This window comes from Arvicola amphibius, chromosome 4, assembly GCF_903992535.2.
Source record: "Arvicola amphibius chromosome 4, mArvAmp1.2, whole genome shotgun sequence".
Lineage (NCBI taxonomy): Eukaryota > Metazoa > Chordata > Mammalia > Rodentia > Cricetidae > Arvicola > Arvicola amphibius.
In genome coordinates, this window is record NC_052050.1 from 132,411,270 (window position 1) to 132,432,527 (window position 21,258).

Consider the following 21,258-nt stretch of genomic DNA (forward strand, 5'->3'; position numbering starts at 1 on the left):
CGCTTTCACGCCCCGTCTAGGAATGCCTGTCCCGTGGAGCTGAGCGACCAAGTCGCAAGGCCACAGACTTTATTTTATGGAACCGCAAGAGACAGTGAGGGACTAGCGTGACTCTTGCATTTAATACAAGAGGAAGTAACCCTAAAGTGCAAATCTAGCCAAAGGTCGCATCATAATTCTCAGAAACATTTCTAAATTCAGTCTCTTGGCAGCACTCTGATACCAACATGTCATGAACTGTTTCTTTTTCTCCCTTATTAATTAATTTATTTATTAAACAAGCTATAGACCTGAAGGCTGTTTGTTTTGTTGCCAGCAGAGTTGAGAACTAGGAACCTGAATGTACCTTACCTGAGGCAGATAACATGATGTTGAAAAGGCAGGACATAGAAAGTGGTAACAGTGGGAGTTTGTTTATTATTTTATTCCTGGAAGGAGAAGTGCTTTTGGAATTAAAAAAAAAAAAAAAAAAGGAAGGGAGAGGGAGAGAGGAGGGTAGAGAGAGGGGGGGGGGGAGGGAGGGAGAGAGGGAAAGAGAGAGGCAAAAGGCAAGATATTATCTAGTCACCAGAATAAACACTTAGCTAAAAGTAGATGCAGAACAGTGTGCCCAGCAATTCCCGTGACCCAAACCCATACAGACAATTGAAAGATTATAAGGAAGAACAAAACGTTTACTCAGTGCAGATAGGGGATTAATTTCCTGAGCTAGGTTGGGATTGTGAGGATTGTTCAAGGATTTGGTATTAGGATAGCCTGTGCCTTTTTTCCAGAGATTACCAAAAGGACTCACCAATAGTTGAGCAAATTAGGTTTAGAGTCGAAGAGAAGGATTGAGAAAGTCCTTTTTCAACCATGGGCTAAATAACAACGAATTAAAGAAAAAATCTCGTTAGAGAATTTGGCTCCATCCAGGATTTGTTCTAGATTGGGTGTCTTTAGAACGCTGAGCACTTCCTGATTACAAGTAGCATTCTTTCTCTTTAGCAGTAGAAGGGAGGGTTGTGTTTTGAGCTACGTGCTGTTCTTTATCAACTTGTGGACAAAATCATGACGTAAGCTTGCTTTGTCTCATCTCAATGTCTCCAAGGAACAAATTCTCTGAGCATGTTTGTGCCCATGAACAGAACAAATATACCTGGTGTTAGTTCATGTCAGCTGTGAACCGTAATTCCATGTACTGGGAGCTGGTTGTTACTATTATTTCTTAATATTTTGTTTTTAAGTGAACATATTTTATTGTCTGTTTCCTGATTGGTTTTTTCAGCACTAGAGTGCTCACCCAATACCTTGCATGTACTAGGCAAGCACTTAACACTGAGCTATATCCTTAGCCCATGCAAAATATTTAGTGGTTTTCAAAATATGAAAAATTTACTCAGAACTGTAGGTGGATTTTTCTTTTGGCCACTGGCTCACAAATAATGACATGGAGACATCATAGTAATTATGAACGCTTGACCTTTAGCTTAGGCTTGTCTCAACTAGCTATTATAACTTAAATTAACACGTTTATATTAACCTACATTCTGTCACATGGCTTTTTACCTCTCTTCCATCTTGCACATCCTGTTTCCTCTCTGGTTGGCTACCTTCCTAGATTCTTCCTCCTCTTCCTTTCTCTCCTCAAAAGTCTTACCTGTACCTCCTGCCTAGCTATTGGACATTCAGCTTTTTATTACATCAATCAGAGCATACATTTTTATTATATCAACACAGTATACAAATATTCCACAACATTTCCCCATTTTTAATCTAAATAAAAAGGGAATATTTTAAGTTACATGGTATAAGTATATACAATAAGAACAATTATCAGTTAAGAATTACATTTACGCCGGGCGACGGTGGCGCACGCCTTTAATCCCAGCACTCGGGAGGCAGAGGCAGGCGGATCTCTGTGAGTTCGAGACCAGCCTGGTCTACAAGAGCTAGTTCCAGGACAGGCTCCAAAGCTACAGAGAAACCCTGTCTCGAAAAACCAAAAAAAAAAAAAAAAAAAAGAATTACATTTACAATGTTTAGTTTGTATATATTTGGCAAATTTGGAGAAAGTACTGTTTTATCTATCCTATTATAGTGAGTCCAAAGTTTTATACCTAAACTATTTTCTATCATAGCTTGTATTGCCATCCTAAAAAAATATATTTTTAGACCTTAAAACATCTTCTTATATAAACAATTTAAGCTTTCTTTTATGTTTCTTAAACTTGCAAACTTTACATTTCTTTCTTTTTTTTTTTCTTCTGGTTTTTGGAGACAGGGTTTCTCTGTACTTCTAGAGCCTGTCCTGAAACTCGCTCTTGCTCTTGTAGAGCAGGCTGGCCTTGAACTCACAGAGTTCTGCCTCCCAAGTGCTGGGATTAAAGATGTGCATCACCACCACCCAGCTCAAACTTTACATTTCTTATATAACTTTTTCTCCTGAAGTTTGTAATAAGGAAAACTGTAACTATAGTTGCCTGGTCTTCAACTCCATCAAAGACTGGAGAAGGATATATTACTACCTGAGTAAGTAAGAAGTGCAGAGAAAGCAACTTCCAAAACTATAGAAATGACAGAAACAGCTAACTTCCTGTACAGTCACCCAAGATTCCTCTGCAACAATGAGACATCCATCTTTGGCCTAAAGGCTTAGAATATCTGACAGACTTTCCTTTGAAGCAGGAATTTTGAAGAACTGTCCTGTCTTGTCTTGGCAAAGTTTAGCAGTTGCTTTCTTTGTGTCCTGCTTGTCCAGATTGTATAGCATACTGTCAGCAATCAAGGCAAGGGAAGTTTCTTGCCCAAGTAGTTAGCTTTACAACAAGAAAAGCAAACTCCACTTGGAAGTTCTTCAATGCCCATCATCCTTTTTTGAAGTAGATTGGTACTGCCAGGAACAGATGTGTCACACTGCCATGGAAAACCTTATATTATTAAAACATTTTAAATGCCATAATCTGTAGGTCTTTGAAATATTTGAAGACTATCTATCTAAAATGTATTTCTGTATGCCTCGGAAACATACCTAACACCACTACAAGTTTGATTGTTATAGATGACTATTAGCCTAGTTTGTTAATTATCCTGAATGGTTTATAATAACAGCCATTAAGATCTTGAACTTTACATTTATAAATGATCTAGATAGGTACACTACCTTAAACAAGAGTAGAAACATATTCATTATAACAAAAATAACCTTAAATTTGCATCAATATACAAAAATCCATACCAATGTAAAATATTTAACACTAGTGGTTGTTCAAAAGTAGACTCAACAACCCACCCTTTTATCCCATCATTCTATATCCCCCTCTTCCCGTCAGAAAGATCCCTAAATCTAATCTTTTGTTCAGCTTTTTTTCTGACCATGAACAACAACTTGTAATCAACTTAAATGATGATAAACATCCATAATCCATTCAATGACCAAAACCACCCACCTCACCTCTTAGGAATGTGGAAGCTGTGTTCCCTAGACTGCTTCCTCTTGCCTGGGGGTAATTGCATCTTTAGGAGATCCTAAAAAGATTGAGATAATGGTTAAGTCCTGGGACAGCTAGCTGTTGTCCAGTCTTGGTGTGATGAGAACGTGCAGAACTTATCTGAAGTTCCGGCTGGAGTATTCTGTGAGGCTGGATCATCTCAGCTAGCAGCTTTGGAGTAGTTTTTGTTGCAGAACTTTAGGGAAACTGCAACAGAGGCATTTATCTGGACTACTGGTCTTTATTGATGTCTAATCCTTTTTTTCTGAAAACACATACACTTTTAAAGGTAACATATATATCTGTATTAACACAAGTATGGAATGTGTGGTGTGCATAAGTCAGCTAAGGATTTTGTTTTGTTTTGTTTTATGTTTGAGCAGGTAAAAGGCATCTATTAACTTCATAAATCCTTTTGGACTATATAACCAAACCTCTATCCATGCCATATGAAAGGATGGCATGTGATAATAAGTCACGAGGACTCTGTATCCAACAATATTTATCACGTCTCATCAAGTCTCAGAGCTGTTCCCATAGTAGAGGGATCAACATATATGACACCTGTCATGTAGTCTTTCTTGGTTTCTTTTTTTCATATATGTGGGCAAAATTTACAGGAGGTCTCCTCCAATCAAATCTCCTCTTCATTAATTTTGAAGAGAACCATAACTTTTGGGTTCCTGTGGAAACAAAGGCATAACTCTGCCCCACACATTTTCTGATTTCCATTCTGAAAATATATAGGTTGGTTTAATTTAGCAGTTTCCATAATCCAATGTCTCTCAGCCACAGTTGTTTTTGTCCATTGACATTTAAGTAATTCAAAGTCAACAGAGCACCATTCAGGATCCAGATACCCTGTGTATCTTCCATTTTTACATGGCCTTTTCCTTTTATATTACTTTACTCTCTCTTTAAAGACTTTCTTGTTTTTAAACTATTTATTTTTTAATGGCTATCTATACCCATTTTCTTTCCTTTCTTTAGCATCTAAGCACATTATTAAGCATACTATATCTGTTCAGAGGTTTTATTGGTCTAGACCTGATTTTCTATGAGTCTACAGTGTTTTCTGACCATGTGAGCCAAATCTTAAACTGCTAAGCAGTTGTTAGGCCCTCTGCAGTGTGGCTCTCATTTGCACATGGCCTGGTGGCTGGCTCTGCCCACTTCAGCCTGGTGAGAGTGGAGCCTTATGCTTGTGGACCCCAGTCTGGAGCTGGTGTCTCTGCCCCAGCTCTGGGAAGTTTCTGGTTCCATGCTGTAGTAAGCATTTCTGCCTAGTCTTCTGTCACCGGGTACTGTGCTGCCTGGTGCTCATAAACCCCATTCAAGTGCTCAGTAGCTGACCTCTTCAAGGAGCTGTGCCTGTGTATGCTGCAAGCCCCAATTCTGCTCGGAACTCTTAACCCCCAGCTTTCTCAGGTCCTATGTGGCTATGTGTGCCCCACTTTGGGTGCCAAATGTATGTGGATTTTTCCTTTGACTGCCAACTCACAAATAACCACATGGAGACTTCATGTTAATTATGAAAGCTTGGTCTTTAGCTTAGGTTAGTCTCAAGTATCTCATATAACTTAATATTAATATACGTTCTGTCACATGGTGATACCTCTCTTTCATCTTGCACCTCCTGTTTCTTCTCTGACTGGTGACTTGACCCTCCTAGATTCCTCCTCTTCTGCTTTTCTCTTCCCGGAAATACCACCTACACCTTCTGCCTAGCTATTGGCTGTTGAGCTTTTTATTATACCAATTGCATCAATACACCTTCACACAGTGTACAAATACCTGACAACACAGAACAATGACTATGAAAATCTAGTCACTCTACTGGGATCTGATTGGGAAAGTGTTTCCACGGGTCATCAATGAATGAGAAAAGTAGGGGTAACACAAAAATCAGTAATTTTCCTTTTATTCTGGTTTTATGGTCATTTTACTGTCATCAAACTGTTCTCTCACTAAAATAATGACAAAGACAGGTGTTATGTGGAGGGGATTTATTTTGTTTTAAAAATCTTTGCTTACAGAATAAAAACTGGGACCCTTTTTGTGCTGAGGCACTGTTAAAAATTTCACTGATCTTAAAGATATTGTGGCCCAGTTGAAAAGGCCCTTCAGAGCTATCTGGAAGATCGGTGACTTTTTTCTCTGACAGAATGCAAGGCAATTGTTTTTTGTGTTTTCTCTTTTCTTATTATTTTGAATCATTATATGAATGATAAACTGTATGTAAAGTAGCCAAATGTATTTTGGGTGGTTACGAAATATATTTCAATATTACCAAGAGAGGTTCAATGATGATCAAATATATTTCAAAATATATAAGTATGGATGAGAGCCAATTTTAAAAGAAAATGGGTTATTTAGTTTGAAACATCAGCTGGGCTTTTAAAAAGTTTTGTGTTTGAGGCTTTTTTTTCAGTCTAAGAAACTGAAAGTCATTTTAAGTTATTTTTCACTATTTCATCTATGAAGATTCCAGTAAGATATGGTGTGATGAGCTGGGCAGTGGTCGTCTATGTCTTTAATCCTAGCGCTCAGGAACAGAGGCAGGGGGATCTCTGTGAGTTTGAGGCCAGCCTGGTCTACAGAGTGAGTTCCAGGACACCAGGGCTACACAAAGAAACCGTCTCAAAAGAAAAAACAGACAAAAAACAATATCAATACATACATACATACATACACACACACACGTGTGTGTGTGTGTGTGTGTGTGTGTGTGTGTGTGTATGTGTGTGGTCTGATGGAAATAGCTAGACAGAAGTCTAGAAGATGATCCAGGATGTTGAGAGTCTAGAAATAATGAGACTGTTTGAAGCCATTGGAGCAGACGAACTCTTCTACAAAGAGTATAAATGAGAAGATGAGAAGTGGCCAAAAAATAGTGAGTTTCTCATGTATGTATCAAATAAAGAAGAGCCCAGCAAAGTTAACACAGCAGTACAAATGGGAGAGTTTAGTATGATGGGACAGGAAAGGAGGGAAGGAGGGAAGGAGGGGGGTTTCTTCTTTTAAATACCATTGAGAATGAAATGTCCATTCTGCTTGGAGACTAGAGGTTATTGGTTGTCTTCTGCATTGTGTAGGGACAGAAGATAAACGACAGCGAGATGAGGCGTGATTGGAAGGAAGGAGTGAGAGAGATGACTGTCCCCAGTAGTAAATCTGAGCAGATTGGAAGAGGTGTGACAGGGAGCATATGATCGAGCAATGACTTGCTAAAATGAGCTAAAATTATATGTCAGCATCAGATGTGTGTGGTGAAACTGGGCATTAGCAGTGGTGATCACAAAGCTCTTATTAATCTCCTAAGCCCTAAATGGTTTTGTCCATGTTACCGTACTACAAAGGAGAGAACACACAGGTGTAATTTGTTCTCCTCGCGCTGTGTCAGAGTCCTTCCCAAACACTGGCACTGAGTCAGCCAACGTGGTAAACTACTGCCCTGTAAGTGGTTGACTCACCTGCTTATTTAAATATCAATAGCTTACTAGGGTTTATCCAGTTAAAGGCCGGAAGACATGACAGCAGCCGTTTTTCCCTCCATCTGAACTGTTTGTGAGAAACGTGCCCTTTTATTCAGCAAGTTTCCATCACGGACTCCTCCCTGTCCTCCAGCTTGAGATCCTTCTTCCTGACGCTAGGCCTATAGGCACACACTACCACCCCTGGTGTAAAATTTTGTCTGTATTATTAGACTCATATATCTCATTGAGATTCTCACTCATCTTGCAGGATTCATATATTTAAAGACAGAGTTTACCATTGTTTAAATACGTGGAAGGTTCATTGATTCCTTAATGAAATAATTTTCATTGGATATATTAATTTTACTTTTTTAGAACCATTTTTAAATTTTAGGGTGTGTGTGTGTGTGTGTATGTGTGTGTGTGTGTGTGTGTGTGTATGTAGGTCAGAGGTGTATCAGGTCACCTAGAACTGGATTTACAGGCAGCTGTGAACTGCCCGACGTGGGTGCTGGGAGTCAAACTCAGGCCCTCTGCAAGCACAGTATGTTCTCTGAACCACGGAGCCATCTCTCCAGTCCTGATGTTATTTTTATAGGTATGGTATATTAAGTGGCTCTGAAATATACTTTTCCTAATTAGTATGGAGGACATAAATGCTGATTTATTTTGAATAGATTTAAGTTACTATCAAAAACGAGAAGAAAATCTTGAAAAGCCATTTCTTAGTGGATGTGGTGGTGCATGACTATAATCCCAGTACCCAGGAGGCTAAGGCTTGGAGAGCAAGGATTTAGGGCCCACCTGGACTACATAGCTATTCTCTTGCTCAACATTTTTTGTTATTGCTCTCTCCGTGTGTTTTTGTGTGTATAGTATATGTGTGTGTTTTGTTTCTTTGGGTTTTTTGGTTTTGTTTGGTTGGTTGGTTTTTAGAGGCAGAGTTTCTCTGTGTAGCCCTGGCTGTCCTGGAACTCACTCTGTAGACCAGGCTGGCCTTGAACTCGGAGATCCGCCTGCCTCTGCCTCCCGAGTGCTGGGATTAAAGGCGTGCGCCACCACCGCCCGACTGTTTTTCAGTTCCTACTACTCCTACAGGTCAGCTCAATCCCGAAAACCCGACTGACCACTTTCAGTTCCCTCACTGGTGTCCAGTAGGAGACATAACTGTAATTTTATTTTTATATTAGCTGTGGATCCTGTGATATGCAAACATAATGAGGAAGGGATAGTAGTCATTATCTTTCATTATTCATTTGCTTAATTGAGTCTGGTTATCATGGAAAGATCTGAACTACATTCAGTTTATTCTCTGTTAGGAATCAAACTGAAGCCCTGTGTGTGTGTGTGTGTGTGTGTGTGTGTGTGTGTGTGTGTGTGTGTGTTGCACACCTGTGTGCACACATGGAGTCCAAAGGTTAACGTGTGTCATCTATTGTTCTCCATTTTATTTGAGACAGGTTCTTTCCCGGAACCATTTTAGCTGTGTTGGCTGGCCAATAAGCCCTCGGGTCTATCATGCCTCTATGTCCCTGGGCTTCTAGGTTACAGATGAGTGCCACTGTGCCCGTGGCATTTGTGTGAGCTGGAGATTCAAACCCAGCTCTCATGCTTGAGTGCCTTATTCTCTGAGCATCTCTCCAAGCGCAGAAGCATTGATTGCATTGTTATGCTGTAGGAAGCTGGGAGAGAGCCAGCGAAGGCCTGGGCCCTGATTCCATCACCAGCTGTGCTACCTTCTATACGTCACTAATGGAGCTGAGCCCAGTGTTCTGAACGTGACTGTACGATCCCCCGACAGAAATGGGATGTTTGTAAATTGAGCCAGATTTTTTTAATACTTATTTTTATTTATGCATGGATCTATGAGTGTATGCCATATAAGTAAGGATGCCCTCGGCAGCCAGAAGAGGGCCTTAGATGCCCTGCGGGTCCAGCTACAGGTGGTTGTGAGCCATCTAACATGGGTTCTGGGAACGAAACTTGGGTCTTTTACAAGAGTGTTGTACGTGCTTAACTCCTGACCCATCCAGCTCTCAGGTCCAGTAAAAACCTAACCAAAAGCCTGGATATTTAGAAGAACTTGACGTTGCTCTCAGGTGTGCATGGGTAAAGAAAATGGGACAGCAAGGGCAGGCTTATGAAATGTTAGTCTCCTCACCCATTATCTCTCCTCCAGGCCACCCCCAGCACGGCCGCCTTCACTTGCTTCCCTTCTCAGCTGACTACATAATTACCTGCTCAGGTATCAGCTCATCCAGAGCCCGTGTCTCCTGGCATGCTAGTTGTTTACAGCTGAGCTTCTTTGATTGCTTACAGCCATGGCACATGGGGCACTAAAAATTAGTAAGTTATCTTTAGACGCATTCATTTTGATGAGGTAGCTCTGCTATATTTGTCCGAATTAATTAGGTTCAGGTGTTGCCTACCTCGTGCACAGTGATGGATAAAGAGCTTATGTGAAACACCCTTCCCACTGTCATTGCTTTTCTATGTGCTTTGTGGAGATAACACTCACGAAGTGCAGTTCATCATTAAAAATACACCGTTAGGAGTACTGAGGCGATGGCTCAGTGGTTAAAGTTAAACTCTTGCCACGCGGCTGTGAGGACCTGTTGTGGGATATTGCTTCAACTATGTAAAGGTCTGTTACATTTGTTGATGCTGCATTTGTTTAATTATGTAAGGATGTGTTGCTGTTTTACGTTGTCTGCCTAAGGCACCTTGATTGGCCTAATAAAAAGCTGAACAGCCAAAAGCTAGGCAGTAGAGGGATAAGCGGGGTTGACAGACAGAGAATAAGTAGGAGGAGGAATTTAGGCTTAAGGAGAACAGAGAAAGAACAAGGGAGAAAGAAAGGGAGATACCCAGGGCCAGCCAACCAGGCAGCCGCCAACCAGGAGACGTGGCGTAGGGCATACAGAATGAAAGAGAGGAAAAGTTCCCAAGGCAAAACCTAGATAAAGAGAAACAGGTTAAGTTATGGACTAGCAAGAAATGAGCCTAAGCTACGGCTGAGAATTCATAATTAATAAGACTCTGTGTCATGATTTGGGAGCTGGTTGGTGGTCCAAGGAAAGCCTGCTACAAGGACCAGAGTTCAGGACTCCAGAAATCCAGGTAAACGCCTGGATTATATTGATATAACCAGCCTGCGGTTCTCAGGCTCAGAAGGTGGAGACAAGGAATTCCCCAGAGCAAGCTGACCAAGACTGGCTGTGTCTGTGAGCCCTGAGTTTGACAGCCCTGCCTTGGTCAATAGGAGGAAGAGCAGTGAGTGTGGTTCCAGGCATCTGCCTCAGGCTTCCGCATGTGCTACCCTCACATGCACGCACACACCACACACATGAAACGCGGGAAAAGAAAAATATTTCTAAGAACAATAAGAATATACATTTAGAGGGCTGGGGAAATAGTTCTGTGAGTAAGAAAACTCAAATGCACACATATGCATATACACAGATGCACATGTTTACATTACACACACACACACACACACACACACACTGAAATAGCTTCAGCATGGTCACAGAATTGTGCAGTCATCACTGCCATCTAGACTGGGCACTTTACCCCCAACCTAGGAAACCCTTCTCACTTACTCCTATTAGTTTCTAACTCCCAGCCCTAAGCAACCACTAATCGAATCTCTCTATCTATATTTGTCCATTCTGTGTATTTCAGAGGGGACTGTCCAGTGGATGGTCCTCTGTGACTGCCATCTTCTACATAGCATATTAGTATTATGGCTCATATATCAGTTCTTCGTTTCTTCTTGCCAAGTAATACTCCATCCTAAGACATGCCTTGTTTTGTTTATCCATCCTGCAGTTGGTGGGCATTTGGGCTCTCCCACTTTTGGCCAGTATGAGCAACACTCCTGTAAATGTGGAAAACATGTCTTTGTGGGAGTTCGTCTCTCCTATCTGTTGGGCTGTACGTAGGATCAGGATTGCTGGGTTTATGTCACTGTTTACCTGTGAGGAGCTGCCAGATGGTTTTGTAAAGCAGCTGCTGTTTTGGATCTTGCTCTCAGCATGATCCCAGTTTCTTCATGCCCTTAGCAACCTTTGCTGTTGCTGTGTCTCATCACGGTAGGCGGCAAAGCTGGGCGTCTCTTCTGTGCTTCTGGCCCATTTGCATAGCTCCAGGAAAAATGTCTATTCGGATCTTTTGTCCATTTTAAAAATTAAGTTGCCTTTTTGTTACTGAGTGGTAAGATGTTTTAATATGTTATAGATGTGTATTGTCAGATATACAATATGCAACGCTGTAAATGTGGACTTATTTCTGGACTCATGGTTCTATTCCATTGTTTATGAATTTATATCCATGCTAGCACCCACTGTCTGCCAATCTGTTCAAGACCTGTTGTTAATATGATTGCCATAAGATTTCTACTTTCTCATTTAAGTATAGGGTCATTGTATAGTATCTTACCACACTAACTATTGTATTACATTTTTGACTTAATTTTAGCAACCACACACAATAATAGATTTCTTTATGATACTTTAATACCTGTGTAGCATTGTTCTTTTCTTCTAATTGTACCCCAGTACCTTCCCTTATTTCCTCTTCTCCCTCCCACTGGTCCCTTTGCACCCACAAAGGGTCCCCTTCTGCTTTTATGGTGTGTGTGTGTGTGTGTGTGTGTGTGTGTGTGCACGCCTGTGCATGTGTGTGTGAATGAGAATGAGTGCCAATGAGAACACATGCTATCTACCGTTCTCATTTCTCTTCCATCTCCTGTCTTGTTCCCTCTCCCTGCAGACGCCTTCCTTTCCCACATAGTCCCATTTCTTTTTTTTCTTTTTTTTTCCCCATTTCTTATAGGAAGTTTTAAATCTGAGTCCTCCAACTTCGTTCAACATTTTCCAAGATTATTTTTAGCCATTCTTAATTGCTGAAACCTGTGGATTAATTTTAGGAACCTGGTCATGTTAACAGAATTAAATCTTCCACCCCATGAACATGACAGCTTTTATTTACCTATGTTATCTTTAATTTTATTGGGTAATGTTCTCTAGTTTGGGGTGTACAAGTTTTGAATTTCCTTGGTGAAGTTTCCTTCACCAAGGAGTTTATAACTGCTTTCTTCCTTTTTCTTCTGCTAGAAGAACCCAAGCTAATGTCATCCCTGTTTCCTCTGTGTTTTTCAGTTCCTGGTTTGTTTTCTTAACAATATATTATTATCTATTCTTTCTTTAACTGAATTCCTGTTATAATTATCACCATGTTAATATTTGCACCATTTATTTCTCAATACCATTTTATGGGTCCCTAACATACACACTACTAAGAAGTAAATGTAAATCGCAATTTAAAAAAAATCTGAGCCAGCCGGGCAGTAGTAACGCTTATTTAGGAAAATTTATAAAACTTGAAACATACTTAAGCAAGAGACCCATCCTTGTTTAAGTATGGTAAGTATGCCATACTCACAATGGTAAGGCAATTTTGACAAGAGTGAAGTGGCTTTAAATACTCACCATGCTGTGAAAAGATAAGTTTGAGATTTCCTTTCCTGCACAAGAGTTCAGCAGGTAGTCTGCGCTCTACCTCTAATTTCAGTACTTTCCTCCCTATCTACCTCCTCTTCCTGCAGATTTGTGCTTTTCCTCTTGCTTAGGTCACTAGAGGCGTGGAGCCAAACATACTGGCTGCCTGGAAGAAGTAACAGAGTCATTAATCTATATGAACTGCCTTTGCCGGATTTGGTGTTAGGAGAAAATTCAGTTTTGCCACTAAACGTGAACAGTATCCCCAAAGCAGTCTCGTTCATTCATCGCCTCCAGCAGTGACCTCAGTACTGGGCCTGCCCTCCTCTCAGGGAACACAGTATGCCATTGAGAGGACCCAGACAGTTATAGTACAGTTGGTATTGTAATGGAGATGTGTAAAAAAAAATATGGAACTATATAGGAGGAGATAAGTTTATAGGAGGTAGATTAGACTTTACAGGAATTGGTGGTAGGGGTGCAGGGTGAGAAGTAAGTGTCTGGATTGGATTTTAGAAGTTAGACCTAGAAGTTCCCCAGGTCAGGGAGTGGGCATCTAGGCAGAGGACACAGCACATGTACAGGTGGAAGTGTGGGAGGTTTAGGAAGTGTTGGCTTGTTGTCATGCTATTAGGAGGTGTGTCTGGAACAGACTAGGATGGTAGGCTATGGCCAGATTATTAAATCCCTTATGCATTGTCTCCTGCACATCTGGTTTGAGATGCAATTCCCAGGTCAGGATGCAATCGAGTTGCCTCAGAAATTGAGGTAAAGCTACATCCTATGAAGCCATTGCCATGCTATCCTATCACACAGAAGTGCTTCCCATCTCCTTCTCTACATCTCTTTACTCAGTAAAACCATTTAAAAAGCCAAGTTATAACACCTAACCTTTGTGTAAACTGAACTGAAACATTAATATCTTGGGGATTTGAGAGGCAAGGCTTTATCTTTAGAGCTATTGAATGCTGGTACTGGAAGACAGCACAGAAGTTAAGCATGCGTACTGCCCTCACAGAGGAGCTGGGTTCAGTTCCTACCACCGTGCTCACAACCATCTGTAGCTCCAGTTCCAGGGCATTCCAACACCTTCTGGCCTCCTCGGGTACCAGGCACGTACATCGTACACATATACGCATGCAGGCAAAATGCTTAGTTATAAAATAAAAATATATAAATATTTTTTAAAAGGTATTGAATTCTAGTTGTTGTGGCACATACCTGTAGTCTCAGTGGTCAGTCAGCTCAGGCAGGAGGATTATGAGTTTGAAGTATTACATATGGATGATCTACATAATAGTAAATTTGGAGCCACATGAATGACATGGGGAGGCCCTATCTTGAACAGAGATAGTGAAATGGTCTAAAAGGATGCTTTTGTCTTAATAAATAATACTTTTCAGAGGTTGCTTCATTTGGCAGGCATTTGTAATTATCTGAAATGTTCATTTTTCTTTGTTTTTTAGTGGACAGAAGACTGCAGAAAATCAACTTATCCTCCCTCTGGACCAACGTGAGTGACCTCAGACCCTGCTCTGTAATGATCTTCTAGGAATAACAGTAGTAAACAAAACTTAAGCTGTGTCTTTCACCTGGAGACAAGGTTTGGCTTCCTTATGTGTACTCTCAGGCAGATACGAGTTAAATGGATTAAATTAAATAAATTAAGCGATACTGATTAAAATGTTCATTTCCTGCCCGTGAAACTAATAGGAAAGCAAAGGATTCCTGCCCATCTCCAAACTACTTTGTCTCCTTGCAATCGCTTTTCTGCTGTATAACAAATGGGGGCATGCATACCCCCGGGCTGTGGTACCCCATGGTGCCTGGGCATGAGCCCTCAGACTGCATTGGAGCAGATAAGGAATCTGTGTATGAGAGAGCCAAGAAATAAGCCCCGACTTTATAAAACTTTCAGGCAAAACAAGACCAGAAACCACAAGACAGGACTGAAGTCATGTTTTGTTTTAGTCTTAATGGTTTTTTAATTCATATTTTTGTCTTTCTAAATCTTTTTTTTTAAAATATTTATTTATTATGTATACAATATTCTGTCTGTGTGTACAGCTGCAGGTCAGAAGAGGGCACCAGACCCCATTACAGATGGTTGTGAGCCACCATGTGGTTGCTGGGAATTGAACTCAGGACCTCCGGAAGAGCAGACAGTGCTCTTAACCACTGAGCCATCTCTTCAGCCCCTGTCTTTCTAAATCTTAGTGATGACATATACCTCTGAGAAACATGCAAATGTAGCCGGGCGACACAGAGGGAGCAAAATACAATGTGAAGGAAAGGTATAGGGAACGGTCGTCTTTGCCCCTTGTCCTCTCCTGATGCAAGTAGACTGCTGGGGTGGGAGGAAGCAGAGTACACTGGAGACTTCCGGTTTTTCTAACATTACGAGGTCTAACCAGCCGTTTCCCTAGTATATGTGTTCTAAGTAACCTCTGTCCCAATACCCTTGACACTGGAGTGTCACCCCGTGTCCACCCTTTTTAGCATTTCTGTGACTCATGAAGTCCTTAGTATCTGTTGTTTTGTTTGTCCTTGTGTGTTCTGTCCTTTGGATTAGATTGCACACCACTTGTGAGCCATGTGGGCTCAGGCAGTATGATTATGGAATGGTCTGGGTTTCCAAGGATGAAACGAGACGGTTTGTAGTAAAGCAGAAAATACACTGTGGTGATTACCACTGATAGAGCATCAGTTACTGTTGGTAGAGGGGAACTGGGATAACTTGCCTGACTCACCCACCTTTCTGGAAAGATTTCAGAGTAACCAGCTTCAGTGCTACTCTCCAGCTCAGCCCAGTGAAGGTCTCCTTTTCATGACTCTATCCCTCTGCTGCCATCCTGGCCTCCATTGCCTTGCTGCTTGTGTCTTTAGCTGGTCTTACTGTCTAATTCACTGAATATGGAGTGAGAAATTTCTCTACTAAAGGCCTTTTTTTTTAAATCTACTCTCTTTTAAATGTACCTTACATGTATCTGGTAATGTATTTCTTTACCAACTGTAAACCTTTTGTGATTAGACATAACTTAACTTGTTACTATATGTGTATGTATGTATCTCCATATCTATATGTTGTGTGTGCTTTCTTTCCTTGCTTGCTTTTCTGCTGTATGTCTTCCAGTTTGACCAGCCCATTCTTCAACACTGAAATCCTCTGTCCTATCCTTAACCTTTCTTTTCTGAACTGTACATCAATAGCTCTTGACATCTGGGAGGTAAGGGTGACATTCATATACCTTTAATTGATGAGTGTCTTTGTAATCCTGTGAGGTCATCATTTTTAATCAAGTGCATGAGTTTTGGTGGGATACATCAGCAGATGTGAGGGAGGGAAGAGGCAACTGACTGTGAGGGAGGAAAGGGACACCTGTTTGTCTGGCCTGACCAGTCCCATCAGTGCAGATACTGAGGGACTGACAGCCACATCACCCTACAGCCATTGGAATCCCATTAAGCACTGCTTTTCTGCTGCTCATTGGCTGCTTCGCACCTGCTCTTATTTGTATATGTATGCATTGTGTCACTCGGACTAATTTGCAAGCCACCTGGGAAGGCAGGTGGGTTCGGATATTATTTTGATTGATAGTACAATGACTGGGCTCAGCAAGTGCTGAGTCTCAGAAAATGACACGATATTGACACTGTTTATGGCAGAGTAGCGAGACATACTGTGGGGCACCTATTGATCACTAATGCTAAGTGCTTTCTGCATCTTTCCAGTAATCGTCACTACCCTCCTAAGACAGGCACTTCTTGTGTCTCTAAGAGATGACGTGCAATTGCTAAATACAAGAATACCTTAGAGAGATGTTTAATGTAAGATAAAATACAAGATTAAATTAAGCTTTAACTGTGAAGACAATTTTCTTGATCAGCTTAACCAGTTCTCTAAGAACTCTGACGAGTGGAGGTTTTATTATCGGGGTTTCTCAGGTCTCTCACTTCCCACAAAATGCCAATCCCCTCTGACAGTGAGCTTCTTTCCTCTCCATTTCCTCTGTCAAGCGCTTGGGTCCGTCCGATACTCAACTGAAGAAGACTCGGGAGGTTATGGAAGATACTAGGGATAAGCTGGCTCTGGTGGCTGCTGAGAAGGGAGGAGCTGGTTGACACTCACAGGTAGAACACCGCCACCAACGTGCATAGCTCCAGGAGCGCAATACATAGTTACCGCATCTAGACATGGAAATCCAGACGCCCAGCTTGGAGGAAGGAAAGGTTTAGTCCCATTAGCCCACAACTGGGCTAACAGATTACTTAACCATGAAACACAATGTAGCATGGTAGTTAAAAGAGGGGGAGGAGAATTAGAATTGTTGTAATGGAAGGGTTTCCCCCCAAAGATATAAGTATACAGTATTGATGTAGGTTCAGTTTTTAAGGAACCAAGGAACTTGAAAAGAACAACAAATTAATTATATATTTTATATACATGTGATAAATGTACATACAATAAATATACATTTAAACAAAACTACAATTAACTCATTACGATATACCAAAATTGAGTACACTTCTCTCCGGATCTGCATCACAACATGAATAGGTACCGGCTAACAGTTTCATAATAGCTTACACATGTACCTGGGTCCCAAGCTCAGCAACATCATTTAGAGGACCAGATATTCAGAGGCCCAGTAAATGACTTTCAGGAAATAAACTATGTCTGTCTATAAATATAAGGCTAGATGATCTGTTAAGAGCCTGGTAGCATTGCAACACACATCACTATGTACCCTACCCTTTTCTTAAAGTAATACGTGGCTCAAGCTATGGATGCTTTTAGGTTTAGTTTTAATCTGATAAATCGTTGAATGCTACACCCTTGAAAGCTATTTCAATTTGTTTAAAATTACTAGAGAAGAGCAAGTGTGGTGGCACCTGCCTTGATCCCAGCCCTTGGTGGGTGGAGCCAGAAGGATTGGAGGTTCCTGAATTCAAGGTCATCCTTAACTACTTAGCAAGATGAAGGCCAGCCTGGGCTATGTGAGACCTTGTCTCAATCCCTGCTGCCCAAGGGGGCAAGAAAATGAAGTTGCTGTAGCGGTGGAAGTAATTGTAGAGTTTGTCCACCAGAAACATGGCCCAGCTCCATTAATAGGGGGTGGGCCTCACTATATCCTCATGGCAGAGATTGCCATGTGTAAGAGTCGAAAACTGAGAATGTATGTGGCAGAATAGTGCGTGGGCTTGGACTTGCTGCAGGCAGGTAAGAGGGTCCACAGGCATACAGAGAATCAAAGAGTCAGTCATGAAAGCATGTATTTGTTGCCACTGTGGGCTTACAAGGTGGCCTCACTGAAGCTGTCACAGGAGACAAAGATTGGGCAATAGTGTTAGACTGACTGACACTAGAAAGCCATGTGGTGAAGGGTCCTAGTGTCTAGAAGGGTCTAGTGGCCCAGAACTAGACTAGATTGTTATGACTCTTTAGGGAAGAAACAAAAGTAGGTATTTTCTGTCAGCAGTATTTTAAGTTGTAGCTCTTGAGCCACAATTGATTCACGTACTGCCAGGTCATATTAACCTTCTACCTAGCAGGTATAATTGTATATTTGTATGATTTATTCTTTGAGCCAGGGCTCACAATGTAGCATCCTGAGTACTGGGATTACTATGACTGGCTCATAATATGTAATTCTATTCTATGATTTCTGAGTGCTTCATATTGTATGTGCAAAAGAGGGCTGAGGCATCGGGTGCAAACTGAACCTTCCTTTACAGACCTTGCTTGAGTAACCAACTTCTGTACTGTTGCTGTGGATACATATCTAGTCCATCCTTTCAGCTCTGTAACCCTCCTCCTGAAAGTCAGTTCCCGCGTTTCAAGATGGTGCCCTCTCATTGCAGCTATAGAGGACCAGTTCCGTGGTACACCATAAATCTTGATTTGCCGCCCTACAAAAGATGGCATGAGTTAGTGACTGAAAAGGCACCAATGGTATGTTATAAGTCTTAACTCTTCTTGTTCTGACTTCATAGGCTATAGTTCTGCTTTTTAAGAAGTACTTTATAAGTTGGTTATGGAAGCCCACACCCATAATCCAAGCAGTTGGGGAATGCGGCAGGACAGGTGTTAGGAGGATAGAGGTCAGCCTGGTCCACATAATGAGTTCCAAGGCCGTCTTGGCTATAGTGAGACCCTGTCTCAAAAATACTACGAAGGGGCTAGAAAAATGGCTGATCAATTGAGAGCACTTAAGGGTACCAGGGATCAGTTCACAGCATCATAGCGTGGGTTCACAGTCACCTGTAACTCTAGTTCAAGGGCCTTTGATGCCCTCTTGGCCTTGCTGGGTACCAGGCACGTATGTGGTACACGTACATAAATGCTAATGTTCAAAAACATGAATAAATATAAGTAAGTTTAAAGGTATATTTTTGATATTCTTCTACCATGTACAGTAATTGATAGAGAAAAATGCACATTTCCCTGTAGCTTTTTGTGCTTTGGAGGCATAGAATTTGTTTCTCCTGCCCTTAGTACTATCTCCCTCCCTCTAAATGGCTAAGAAGCAATGCTACTTTAAAGAGAAAACTGTTTACGTGTATTCACTGAAAACACTTTCAAATTGAACTGTTTTGCTATCTTTGTTTCTTTTTTGTTTTTGATGACATGGTTTCTCTGTGTAACAGTTCTGGTTGCCCAGGAACTTATAGACCAGGCTGGCCTGGAACTCAGAGAAATCCGTCTGCCTCTGCCTCCCAAGTGCTGGGGATGAAGGAGTGTGCCACCATTGCCCAGCTTGTTATCTATTTTGAATAAGTCAGAAGGTCTACATTTGTTTTCATGATGCCAGTATTCATCTTAAATCTCAATGCTTCTTTGTGTTTTTCGTGTTTTATTTATTTTTCCAGGTGAGGACTATAGTGAATTCCATCAAGAATTTAGTAAATGCATTTGTGCCAAGTGGAAAAATCATGCAGATGGTGGACCAAAAGTTGGTAAGAAATATTTCCTCAGTTAAGTTAAAGGACACACTTATGAACACTCATACATAGAGATTTTAAAAAGTTGTGCTGGGGTGCAAGGAGATTGAAGTAGCAAAACCAGGGCCTACATGGGTCTACACCAGGTCCCTTTGTATATTTTATAGCTAACAGTTTTAGTATTTTCATAGGACTCCTGACTGTAAGAATGAGTGGGGCTCTGACTCTTGTGCCTGCTCTTGGGGCTCTTCCTCCTGCTGGGCTGTTGTGTCCGACTTTGATATGGTAGTATTTGCTTTGTCTTACTATATTTTCTTTTATCATCTTTGGTTGTTATCTCTTAGAAGCCTGTTTGTTTCTAATGAGAGACAGAAAGGGGATGGACCTGGAGGAGATGGGAGTGGGGAGGAACTGGGAGGAGTCGAGGAAAGGGAAACTATAGTCAGGATATAATGTATGAAAAAAGAATCTCTTTCCAATAAAAAAAAATGTGCATGAGATTTGTTTAAAGAAGAAACAATTCATTGACCTTTTCTCAAGAATGTTGGGAATCTTTACATTTATTCTTAAGCACTGTAAAACTTGTACTTTTTTTCCCCACAAGACAGTGTGGGAACGTTCACACACACAGCACACAGACACACACAAACACGGGACACAGAACTGTTCTGTGACAGAATCACACGGACCCGGGGTTCGAACTCTGGACCTCACATGTGCCAGTGCCGCAACTTTCAAACTTGAGAACCTTCATTTCTAGGGGGTTGGACTACCAGAGTCACAGGGTACAAAGCATGTAGGTTTTAGTAGTTAACTGCTCCTTAATTTGTACAAAGCAATGGGAACATACACAGGTTTCATCAGGAATATGGGGTTTCTTGTTTTTGTAGTTAGGTATCCAGGCACCTAAAACTGAAAACCTAGTTGTCCTCTCCCCTCCGCCCCTCCAGGAGTATAGCTCCGTGGTAGAGCACCATGTTTAGCGTGTTGGACGTCCTGGGTTTAATCCCAGAACTAGAAAGAAAAAGTTCATGTTTTAAAAGCAGTTTCTATAAGTAACTAAAAAAAAAAAAAACTCAGCGATTTTGCTAAATAAGATAAAATGGCATGTTCATTCTATGCAGTCCAATGGTATCTGTGACCCCCCCCCCCCCAAGTCTACAAGGTGACTTCATCATCTAGGGACTGGCCCCCCAAGCCCCCAAGGTATACTCATCATCTAGGGACTGGCCCTCAAATGAGGTGTTCCTATCATCTAGGGACTGGTCCTCCAACCCCCCCAAGTTGTCCCCATCATCTAGGGACTTGTCCTCTAAACCTCCAAGGTGTTCTCATCATCTTTTGAATGCTGCTGCAAAGTGCAGGTCAAGAAGAGGCTGGAAGACTCTAGAGCCTATTTGGGGAACTAATGACTTTAAGGTCACATACTGTTTACCATGGGGGCTGGCCTGGATATTTTAGGGTATTAAGTTGCAAGTCTGGCCGCTGCCCACTGCTTTCTTTGCTCTTGTTTGAGACAGGGTCTCACTATCTCTGGCCAGCCTGGAACTCACTGCGTAGACCAGACTGACCTTAAACTCACAGAGATCCACCTGTTTCTGTTCCCTGGTACTAGGATTAAAGGTGTGAGCCACCATACCCGGCTACCCACTGCTCTCTTCTTCAGTTGTAACAACCAGACTTTCACAAGACATTGCCATCTCCCCCAGGACAGAACTCCCTAGGGACTGGATGACCAAGCACTTCCTCTTTCCATGTGACTATTGCACTTGCCACCCAGCAAGCCTGTTTAGTCATGTTTACGTTCTCACCTCTTTACCAAAGTTATCATGTGGTTAATCTACTGGGTGGACCCTGAATAACAGTGGT

General features: G+C 41.5%; 1 protein-coding gene across 1 annotated transcript in view; it reads left to right on the top strand.

The window, feature by feature from the left end:
* Positions 1-21,258, top strand: part of Asah1 (N-acylsphingosine amidohydrolase 1) — a 34,043-nt gene that overhangs the window by 672 nt on the left and 12,113 nt on the right. The window contains exons 2-4 of the mRNA XM_038325132.2: positions 13,914-13,960; positions 18,310-18,400; positions 19,318-19,404. Coding sequence (XP_038181060.1) covers positions 13,914-13,960; positions 18,310-18,400; positions 19,318-19,404 — 225 coding nt within the window. The remainder of the gene's footprint in view (positions 1-13,913; positions 13,961-18,309; positions 18,401-19,317; positions 19,405-21,258) is intronic.